The sequence below is a fragment of the Octopus bimaculoides genome, chromosome Z, assembly GCF_046866305.1.
Source record: "Octopus bimaculoides isolate indiv1 chromosome Z, ASM4686630v1, whole genome shotgun sequence".
Taxonomy (NCBI): Eukaryota; Metazoa; Mollusca; class Cephalopoda; order Octopoda; family Octopodidae; genus Octopus; species Octopus bimaculoides.
The window spans coordinates 18,218,173-18,230,610 of NC_142944.1; the positions used below are offsets into that span (position 1 = coordinate 18,218,173).

Below are 12,438 nucleotides of genomic sequence, written 5' to 3' on the forward strand. Positions count from 1 at the left end.
TCAAACTTCTCATTGGTCAAAATTGATAAACAATCCTCGACTAAAGGCGGTGCTCCAGCATGGCCACAGTTAAAAGACTGAAACAAGTAAAAGAGTAATATTATTACTATTCATACACATACACATAACCTTAGGTCATTGATCTACTCGGTCAGGATGAAACTGAGGGCGGGGCTAATCTACTACAGGGTATTCAGCCTAAATTTGACAGTTTGCATAAAAGGAAAAGAAAACACAATATTCCATCTAAAGGTAAAAGTATTTTAAGAAATCAAAAAACATCGGTTAGGATTATGACTGGGAGATAACAGTTTCCTCAAAGTTACTACACCTAGCTTCCACTACGGCCCCAAGCCAGCTCAATAACCTGACACGTGTCTCCCTTCCCTATGTCACTGGGAAGATCTTTAAACACCTCCTTGATCTTTCCCACAACAACCTTGGGCACCTTTTTGAACTCCATATGTCTAACATATACTCTTTTACTCTTTTACTTGTTTCAGTCATTTGACTGTGGCCATGCTAGAGCACCACTTTTAGTCGAGAAATTCGACCCCAGGACTTATTCTTTTGTAAGCCTAGTACTTATTCTATCGGTCTCTTTTTGCCGAACCGCTAAGTTACGGGGACGTAAACACACCAGCATCAGTTGTCAAGCAATGCTAGGAGGGACAAACACAGGCACACAAACATACACACACACACACACACACACACACACACACACACACACATATATATACACATATATATGACGGTCTTCTTTCAGGTTCCACCTACCAAATCCACTCACAAGGCTTTGGTTGGCCCGAGGCTATAGTAGAAGACATTGGCCCAAGGTGCCATGCAGTGGAACTGAACCCGGAACCATGTGGTTGGTAAGCAAGCTACTTACCACACAGCCACTCCTGCACCTATGCTTACATGCTTATGAAATCGGAAAACAGCACAGCACCCACGACTTTCAGAAACATTTTTTTTTTCTTGTTCAGAACCTTAGTGAAGCATGGAATAACCTATCCACATCAGTTGTTAACTGTTGGTACACAACATCCTTCCAAACATACATGCTTCCTGAAATTCAGCAACAGTACCCCTGATGTTCCTTTTTTTTTTTTTTTTTTCAAATGACTCATTCACTTTCCTGTCTTTTTTTTGTGCATTATTCTATGTATTCTTTGTGTTGTTCATGCACTTTTGGCTGCTTTTTCCGATGAGTTGTAGTGCACCTGAGCATTGTATACAATAAGTTCGTAATTTTTTTTAAGGTGGTGTTTGGAGCATAAATTAACACGAAAAATTTGATGGAAGGTTTTAATTTAGATTGCTTTAAAACAGGAAGCTTGCATCATAGAAGCTGGGGCAGCCTCGGGCAGGCTGGTAACAAAAGGTTTAAACAGAGAAAGAGATGGAGGGTGGGGCGGAGAGGGAGGGAGAGGAAGAAAGAGAGAGAGAGAGAAAGGAAAAAGTGTTTTGAGATGTGTGTTCTTGTGTTTATTTGTATGTATGGTTTTGTGTGCATGTGTGTGTGTACGTGTGTATGTGCATGTATGTGTGCTTGTGTGTGTGCAGGTGTGTACATGTGTGTATGCATGTATGTGTATGCATGTGTGTATGTATGTGTGTGTGTGCATGTGTATGTATATGTGTGTGTGCATGTTTGTGCATATGTGCTTGTGTGTATGCATGTAAGTGTGCATCTGAAATATTTTGTCCACTTGTTGCTGTTGATTATAATCATTAACCATTATTGTTTAATCCCACATTAGCTCTGATTGAGCAAGGCCCTTTGATCAAAAGCATTCCAGTTATGACCATCCCAATGATTTATTTATTTATTGGCTTTATCCAGAACTACATTCTCTAATGTGTTCTAACATTTTTTTTTTTGTGTTTTGTTTTCTTTCCCTTAGTTTGAAAGTGATAGGGTGAGGATTCTAAGACATTTACCCCCCATGGACAATAACCCACCCCCCAAGAACAATTACCTCTGTATATATGTATATATTAACAGTTCAACGAAAGTAACCGATAGAATAAGTTCTAGGCTAACAAAGAATAAGTCCTGGGGTTGATTTCTTCAACTGAAACCCTTTAAAGCAGTGCTCCAGCATGGCTGCAGTCAAATGACCAAAACAAGTAAAACAAGTAAAAGAATAAAAGAATGGGTGCATACATGGCTGTGTGGTTAAGAAGCTTGCTTCCTAAATATTTGGTGTTGGGTTCAGTCCCACTATGTGGTATCTTGAGCAAGTGCTTTCTACTATAGAATTGTGAGAGAAGCTTCTTGTTGTTGTTGTTGTTGTTGTGTGTGTGTGTGTGTGTGTGTGTGTGTGTGTGTGTGTGTATACACACACATTCATACAGTGAAGGTGCATGGTTCAGTGGTTAGAGAGTTTGATTCTTGGACCGGGCTGTGTGTTGTGTTCTTGAGCAAGACACTTAATTTGCTCCAATCCACTCAATTGTAGCAATAAGTTACAGCGTCACTGGTGCTAACTGGTGCTTTGCCTTTCCCTTGGATAACATCAGTGGTGGGGAGAGAGGAAGCTGGAGAGAGCTTCCATAAACAACCTTGCCCAGACTTGTGCCTCGGAGGGGAACTTTCTAGGTGCAATCCTGTCTTTGTGAGGGTGCATGGCCTAGTGGTTAGGGTGTTGCACTCATTATCTAGTGATCTCGATTTCAATTCCTAGACTGGGTGGTGCATTGTATTTTTGAGCAAAACACTTCATCTCACATTACTCTACAATAACTTCAACACCTGATGCATGGCACACAGTGCACCTGTTTAGACAGCGTTGATTTGATGGAGAGAGTGAGTTAATGTACAGCACATACATTTGATCACCATAAACAAATCATTGGTAAAAGCTGAATACTCATATGTTATCATTGATGGGTGAGTCCATCATCATCATATATATATATGTATTTTGTTTTGAGATTCAGTTTGCAAGATTCTTTATGTGAGTTCGTGTGTTGAAGCATATTCCCCAGATACAACAGTATATATATATATATATATATATATATATATATATATATATATATATATATATATATATATATATATATATATATATATATATATATATATACATATATATATATATATATATACATACATACACACACATGCACTTCACTGAGGAGTTGTGATAAAACTGAAACATGCTCAGAGCTGTCATCACATCGTCATATCAACCAATCATGAGAGCCATTCTCTACTACATGTTCTCACTTAATATTTTAATCCATTTAAGTTTCAGAGATGCCTTTCTTGACAAGAATTATCATTAACACCAATGGGGTGTTTCATTTTTTTTTTTTTCCTTTACATTACAGATGTAATTTCAGTTGATTAAACAGTGTTTGTTTGTTTGTTTGTTTTTATTCTTACTTAACTTGCATGCTTAATTAATCGATTATTATTATCATGCTTGTAACGCTTAGAGATGTGTTCTGTTTCTCCCTGGAAATCCCATTTTTAACACTGAGTAAACCAGACCATTTTAAACCAAAATCTCTTTGCCTAAAATACTTTGCAATGATGATAATGATATGGGAAGTGGGGTATGTGTGTGTTAAAGTAAAGTTGATCTCATCAGTTAATAGTTCAAAAAAATTTTAGTGACTCAACCAAATTCATAGAGCTCTTCACTCTGTCAAGCAGAAAAATATGCACTCTTTCATATTATTTGATCTTTATGCTTTTCATTTAAAGTATGGCTGTTTGCTAAAAAGCTTGCTTTCCAATCACATGGTTTCAGGTTCAGTCCTACTGTGTGGCATCTTGGGCAAGTGTCTTCTACTATAGCCTAGGGCCAACCAAAGCCTTGTGAGTGGATTTGATAGCCAGAAACTGAAAGAAGTTCATCATGTATATATATATATATATATATATATATATATACATCATTGCTATTATGTTTAAGTGTCGTATGTCCAAATTTGGCTAGATGCAGTTTTTCCAATATCTATTTTTGCTTGCAATAGCCGGTTCATTTGGTCAAACTATCATATCTCCAGCTGCTTCAGATGCCAAGATATCAAAAATTATCAAAGACCCTTTATTTCACGGTGTTTCAGTTTACTCAGCTGACAAAACTGAGTAGTACCTGTATTTCAAGGGGCCAGCCTTGTCACACTCTGTGTCGCGCTGAAGCTCCACATAAAAAGCACTCGGCACACGCTGTTGAGTGGTTGGCATGGTTGGTGTTAGGAAAGGGCATTCAGCTGTTGAACCCTTGCCAGAACAATGGAACTTGGTACTACCCCTGACCTTACCAACTCTGGTCAAACCTTCCAACCCATGCAGGTGTGGAAAATAGACGTTAAATGATGATGATGATGATGATGATGATGATGATGATGATGATGGTGGTGGTGGTGGTGGTGGTGGTGGTGGTGGTGGTGGTGGTGGTGGTGGTGGTGGCGGTGGAGGTGGTGGTGGTGGTGGTGATGGTGATGATGGTGATGATGATGATGATGGTGTGTGTGTGTGTGTGTGTGTGTGTGCAAGTGTTTGTATTTTCCCCCACCACCACTTGACAATGGTGTTGGTGTGTTTAATTCCTTGTAACTTAGTGGTTCAGCAAAATAGATCTTTAGAATAAGTACCAGGCTTAACAACAAATAAGTAAATAAATAATTAGTGCTGGAGCCAATTCACTCAACTAAAAATTCTTCAAAGTGGTGTTTGCCCCAGCATGGCCACAGTCTAATGACTGAAACAAGTAAAATACTAAAGATAAAAGATACAACGTTGCATTAAATTATCCCCCCACCCAAAAAATAAAATTAAATAAATAAAAAAAAAAATTAAAAAAAAAAAAAAAAAAGAAGTTATCTGAATTGTAATTAGGGTTAAAAGTGCAAGAATTTTATTATGTGTCAGTTTCCTGTGAGATTTTCCATTCTCTAGCTTTGAAAGATTTTCTTACTCGTAACTTTTGAAGAAGATCTTGCCAAAAATGAAATATTAAACCAACTTGATTTCCATTTAAAAAAAAATTGTTTTTTAATTAATCTTAGGAAATAAATGTTGTTTTATCTGATATTTTAAGTATTTTGTTGTTGTTGTTTTTAATTTTTTTTTTTTTTGTCTTTTTCATTTAGAAGTTTTATTTTAAATATTTTTTATTCGTTTTTAATGTGTCTGTTTCAGAAAGCCATCAGAGAAAAATGGAGGAAAAACCCAGAAATACTACAACTAGACATTCTTATCAGACACCTCTTGAAATAGACCCAAGTTTCATCAGCAGGATCAAACTAAAGAATCTTTTGGAAAACATGAAACAGGTTACTGGAACTATTCTTGTTGTTATTTAAGCTGGAAGAATCATTAGTACCCCAGATAAAATGCTTTTATCTGTCTTTACGTTCTGAGTTCAAATTCCACCATGGGGTTGACTTTACCTTTTATCCTCATGGGGTTAGTAAAATAAGTACTGTTTGAGTACTGGGGTAAATGTAATTGATTTTTGCTCTCCCCGCAAATTTCAGGCATTGTGTCTCTAGTTTACAGGATTATTATTATTATTATTATTATTATTATTATTATTATTATTATTATTATTATTATTATTATTATTATTATTGTTATTGTTATTATTATTATTATTATTATTATTGTTATTATTATTATTATTATTATTGTTATTGTTATTATTATTATTATTATTATTATTGTTATTGTTATTATTATTATTATTGTTATTGTTATTATTATTATTATTATTATTATTATTATTATTATTATATGAAAACTCTCAGCTTATTTTACTGGATATGATGGAAAGTGTCAGCTGTCCACAGCCATCAGACTAAGGTGACACTTGTTTTACTGGTCATGCTTCAAGAACTCTGCTAAGAATTCTTGCAGTTCCAAGCAATGCTGACTTTTGTAGGTGTTCTACCTTCCCACTTGCACCAATCTTTTTCAGCCATGTTGCTAGTTGAGTGCTGATACTTCCAAGTGCACCAATTACTATTGGTATCAGGTCCACTCTCTTCATTGACCACAACCTTCGTATTTCCCACTTCAAATTGTCATAGATGTTTATTTTTTCTTCTTCTTTCACGTTGATCCTGTTGTCCCTGGGACATGTCTATTATCATACATGTTCTTGCTTGTCATTGGGGCGTACTATGTGGTTTATTATTATTTTTATTATTGTTGTTGTTGTTATTACTATGGTATCAACTAACTTCCCCACATCTAAAATTCTTGACCTTGTACTTAAATTGAAAACAATTTTTATTATTATTGTTGTGGCTGTTGCTGTTGTTGTTATTGTTGTTGCTGTTGCTGTCATTGTTGTTCTTGTTATCACTATTAAAAGATGGCAAAAAACAGTGATGATGTCAAACAAAATCTTTTGACACTTTACATTCCGGGTTCAAATTCCACTGAGGTTGACTTTCCTTTCATCTTTTCAAGGTCGATAAAATAAACACCATTTGATCACTGGGGTTGATTTAAGCAATTATCCCCCTCCCCCAAAATTTCAGGCCTTGTGCCTATAGTAGAAAGGATTATTATTATATAACTGTTCAATATTTGGTAGACTGAGGCAAGTCTCTACTGCTACACCTCTATGTTGCTGGGGTGTGTACAGCATTCTGTGTTCTTTTCTGCTGTTGGGAGTGTGCAAACTCTTCCCGGTACTGTATTGTGTTTCTTATTTTCCTTGAGATGTAGTGCTGTCTTTTGTTGTGTTACTGCTTGAATTGTGTGTTGAGTGTGTAATGCATTGTTTTTCTAGCCTGTTGGAGGGAGTTTATTTCACTGGGTAAATGCTGTATAGAGTGTGTCTTGTATTTGTGGGTTGTTTTTCCTAGGTTGTATTATTGCATTGATAGTGTCTTGCATGGGATGTGGGTTGTTCCTAGCATGACTATTTTTTGGATAGTGTGTAGTTTTGAGAATCCAGGTATAGCCTCTACATTTTTGTTCATATGATTTTCAGTCACATGTTTTCAATTGTCTGACTCAAAGCTACAAATATCGCTAAGAGAGTCCATTTGAAATGAAATAATTTGAGTGGAGTGAAATATGTAATTACTGAGTACTGGAAGCACAAGTTCTGCTGGGTCAGACATGTTGTGAGATTCACAAAAATCAGGTTGACCTGTGCTATTACTGAGTGATATCCAAGGGTTTGAGAAGGGCCACATGAAAGGCTTCCAGACAATTTGGTCAAACAATTTGGGTCAAAATGGAAAAGAATGGAGCAATCAAGACAAAATTGGAAATGTATTGTAACCAGTGGTGTATGACAGCATCTGATGGTCTGATTTATATATATATATATATATATATATATATATATATATAGATATATATATATATATATATAGTCAATTTCAACATAAACAAGAAAGAAAAACAACGAAAAAACACGAAAAATCAATGCAAGGACGTGGAATAAGTAGTGTTATTGGACGCTCAGGAAAGGAAAGAAAAGAAAGAGGACTTAACGTTTCGATCGGAGATCTTCGTCAGAAATATAGGAAAAGTCCAAAGAAGGGAAGACGGAGAAAGAAAATCGCCAACGATGCACACGCGGTCACACACATACACATACATACACAGCAGGCTTCTTTCTCTTTTCATTTACCAAATCCACTCACACAGCTTTGGTTAGCCTAAGGCTATAGGAGAAGGAACTCACTCAAGGTGCCACACAGTGGGACTGAACCTGGATCTGTGTTGTTGAGAAGCAAACTTCTTACCACACAATCGTACCTGAGAATAAAAAAAAAAAGATAAAACGGATGTATTTTCTCTCATTACAAATCAAATAACATATTCCTATTTTATGACAGTTACAGAACTTTTACTCGTGGTTATCTGAAAATTCTTTCCGTAGTTCAAGAGGAATTAAAAGAGAAATGTCTTTCACATGAATATTTTCACTTGGTAGGGAGTTCTTTTAACCCTTTCAATTCCAACCCCTGTTCAAGACCAAATATCACAGAAGGTATAAAACATCTCATTTTAAATTTCTCATATTCAAATAAAAAAACAGACAAATAAACAAAAAAAAAAACACTCAAAACAAATTTATATTATAATTTTGTGTAAGAATCTAATGTTAAGTTATATTTCCTAACAGATAATTTTATCATCACAACGTTAGCTATTTTGTTAAATTTCTCCACATTGTTGATTATTTTTCAAAATTAATCGAAGCATACTGACAATGTATTTGAAAGTCTCTTGTACAGCTTCTCACTTCATTGGATGGAGAAAAAAAAAAACTTGTAGATAATCAAAAGAGAAATGTTTTTCAAAAAAATAGTTTAAAGCAATAAAACTGTTCAGGAGAATGAAATTTATGAACTTGCTGTAAATTAAGAATTCCATCACATTAAACTTTGACATAAGCAAAACAATGAAGAAACCTCTACATGGTTGCTCATTCTGCTAAAAATAACAGCTGAATCTCTCTTAAGTCATGCATTGCCAAAAAGAACACACTGGATAATATGTAGTCCTAGATATACTGTATCTGAGTTAAAGCTAGAACAATCAAAACTGCAAAATATCTTTAATTATAAGTGCGTCTGCAGGATCAAAGGTGGTTTCAGGATTAAATAACAAGTTGACAAATATTTTTAAGCCCAGTGTGGGCCACTTTTTTCCTGAGAAGTGAGTTGCATGTGAAGTAAAGGAAAAGTTTTCTTCTTGAGTCATACTAACTCAAAAGGGCCAGTTTCCTGGTTTCCATGGTGTATATATTCCCCACCTGGAAGGGACACCAGTCTGTCGCAGGGTTACTCATTTTTGCCAGCTGAGTGGACTGGAGCAATGGGAAATACAATGCACAACCCAGTCTAGAAATTGAAACCACAATCTTGTGATCAAGAGTCCAACACCCTAACCACAAAGCCACATACCTCCACAGTGGGGTGCATGAGACATGGCTCATCAACAGACAAGCCACACTACTGAAAAAAACTCAAGGTAATTTTTTTTATTGGGCATGCAATTCAGGAAGTTTCCTGGACTGCTTGTGGCCCATGGACCACTTGCAGCCCATGGACCACTTGCAGCCCATGGACCATTTGCAGCCCATGGACCACTTGCAGCCCATGGACCACTTGCAGCCCATGGACCACTTGCAGCCCATGAACCACTTGCAGCCCATGGACCACTTGCAGCCCATGGACCACTTGCAGCTCATGAACCAAATGTTGCCAGTGCCTGGTTTAAATCTTTAGAATTTAAACCAGTCATATCTGGTCCAAAAATTCTACCTGTTTTGTGTTCAAACTAACAAGATGCGGCCTCTCATGCTTAGCCAACAATGTCATTTCAACAAGTTTAATTTAAAGCAATCTGAATAAATAAGTATTACATTTGACTGAGTAACTTCAATGATAAAGGGTTAATAAGCCATAAAAGTTACTGGGTTTTGGCTCGAAATTGGTGTAGTCTCTTTCACTGTCAGTGAGTGAGTTGTAGTGTTTAGAAATCAGGTAGTTGATGTTATGAGACTACATCACCAGCTTCGAGCCAAAACCCAGTAACTTTTATGGCTTACCCAAAATACATAAGTCAGAAGATATTCAACAGGGAGTAAAGGAACAAGGAAGTGAATACATAAAAGTGCTATATCCAAAAGATTTAAAACTTAGACCAATTATAGCTGGCCCAGCATGCCCTACTCACCGTCTAAGCAATTTCATTGACATTCTTTTGAAGCCACTATGTACCTACATACCCAGCTTCATTCAGGATGACATCGACTTTCTATCCCATCTTCCCAAAAACCACTGAAACAAATTCAATCCTACTAAGCTTTGATGTAGTAAGCCTGTACACCAATATCCCACCTGATTTAGGAATAAAGGCGATCAAATACTGGGTAGACAAACACAGAGAAGCAATTCCCCACAGATTCACAGTGACATTTATATTAGACTCAGTGAGACTTATTCTGGAAAATAATACTTTCTTCTTCAATGGAAAGAACTATATCCAAATTAAAGGCACAGCTATGGGAACGAGGTTTGGTCCCGTTTATGCGAATTCGGTGATGGGTTACTTAGAAAAAAAACTTTACCAGGAAATAGAAGAGAAATACAACACTGAATTTAGGAAGTATATTGAAAAAGCATGGAAGAGATACCTTGACGATTGCTTTATAATCTGGACAAAATCTCAAAACATTGGAAGAATTCAACACCCTCCTGAACAACCTACACCCATCCATCCAATTTACAAAGGAGATGAGCAATACCAAATTACCATCTCTAGATGGTAATTTGGTAAAAAGAACACCGCCATTACCACAGATATATATTATAAACACACACATACACACCAATACCTGAATTTTAAATAATGCCATCCACCGCATACAAAACGTAACATCCCATACTGCTTAGCCAGAAGAATGTATACCATTGTAGAGGATCTAAAGACCAGAAATCAGTGCCTGATGGAACTGAAAGAATTTCTGCTCAAACAAAAATACCCATCACTACTTATAGAAAATGGTATTCAGTGGGCTTCGAAAATACCCATACAACAACTGAGGAAACCGCAAAGAAGAGAAAAACAAGAACAAATCATACATTTATAGTGACACAAAATCCATGCCACCAGAACAGCTTCAATATCGCCAAAGCGAACTTACCGATCCTTGCACAAAGTAAGGAATTGAGAAATATCATTACAGATCAAAATATAACTCTCAGTAAGAGACAACCTAAAAACTTGAAAAAACTATTAACAAAGGCAAGGTTTGACCTCAGCAACAAAAATCAAACATTCACTGTGTCTAAATGCAATGATGGCCGATGTGGTACATGCCAATTAATTCATACCGGCCCATATATGAACACAAAAACAGGGAAAATATTCATAAACGCGAAAATGCAAAAGTAGAAACCTAATCTACTGCATCAAATGCCCAAATTGGCCAGACAGGTAATGCACTATCAGAATGCTCGAGTGTGCATCGACAACAAATTAAAAATCCAGAGGTCCGCCAAATACCACTGAGTAACCATCTGGCAACATGTGGTCGAAAAACTTTTATATTTCCATTTCATAAGCTTTACAACCTGAATGAAATTGAGAGAAAACGGAGAGAAAAGGACTTTATTAAGAAATTGAAACCCAAGCTTAACAAACAATGATTAAATTAATCTTACTTGGGGTTTTTAAAATCTTATCCCTATAACTAAAACACAAAAAAATCTCTCAAATGTCATCATTTCTAAAAATAAACTTGGTATCATCTCTAAAAATAGCCAAACACCTACTGCTGCTGTCCAAAGGAATGTGTATAAAGGGCAAAAAGACAGCCAGTCAACTACAGTTGAAACACTTCTGTCACACGGGACCTTGAAGACTGCTAGAAAGCAGGAAAGTATACTAGTCCTTAAATATTTAATATTCAATATTTCATTTATTCAATAAGACATTCAATATTTCATTTCATTTTACTATATATACTATATATTCCATATTCTATATCCCACATTAATTTTATAATATAAATAAAACATAAAAAACAGACAGAGCTGGAATTCTTTTGAATGATAAATTCCTCTATACACTATCATACAAACCCCTTTTTAATTTTTTTAATTTTTATTTATATATATATATATATATATATATATATATATATATAGAGAGAGAGAGAGAGAGAGAGAGAGAGAGAGAGAGAGACTTTATTATGACCTATGATCATTTCAATGCAATATGCATGAGTCGATCTGGATATTGCATCAAAATGTTCATAGGTCATAATAAAGTCTTTACAATGGATCATCTTTTAGCTCTTATTTAAATCGATATACATGCAAAAACTCACATGTGAGTATTTTGCTACGTTTGATAACGGATACAATATTTTTACCAAATTTTGGTATAAATCTATAAATACATACACACACACACACACACATATATATATATATATATATATATATACTTTGAAGGTGTATGGCTTACTGATTACGATATTCAACTCACAATCATATGGTCGTGAGTTCAGTTCCCGGCAACACATTGTGTCCTTGAGCAAGTCACTCTGTTTCGCATTGCTCCAGTCCACTCAGGAGGCAAGAATGAGTAGTACCTGTAGTTCAAAGGGCCAGCCTTGTCATATTCCATGTCATGCTAAATCTCCCTGAGAACTCTATGTGAAGGGTACATGTGTTTGTGGAGTGTTCAGCCTTCTGCACGTTAACTTCATGAGCAGGCTGTTCCATTGATTGGATCAACTAGAACCCTCATTGTTTGTAACCAACAGAGTGCCAGCAATAAAAAAATTAAAGCTGCAAGACTATCACAAATCTGTTATATATATATATATATATATAAAAATCAAAATAAGCAACACGGATTTTAAAGATGACTGCAGTACGCACGTTTCATGCTACTCCATTTATTTAAGTAATGCGAGCATT

General features: G+C 35.8%; 1 protein-coding gene across 6 annotated transcripts in view; it reads left to right on the plus strand.

Annotated features, from left to right (window-relative positions):
• LOC106875566 (uncharacterized) overlaps positions 1–12,438 on the plus strand; it is a 360,383-nt gene that overhangs the window by 306,702 nt on the left and 41,243 nt on the right. For all 6 annotated transcript variants that reach the window (XR_016244845.1, XR_016244844.1, XM_089365512.1 and 3 more), the window contains exon 6: positions 5,171–5,304. Coding sequence is in view for 4 of the 6 variants with exons in the window: in XM_089365512.1 (XP_089221638.1) it covers positions 5,171–5,304 (134 nt within the window). In the remaining 2 variants the exon portion in view is untranslated. The remainder of the gene's footprint in view (positions 1–5,170; positions 5,305–12,438) is intronic.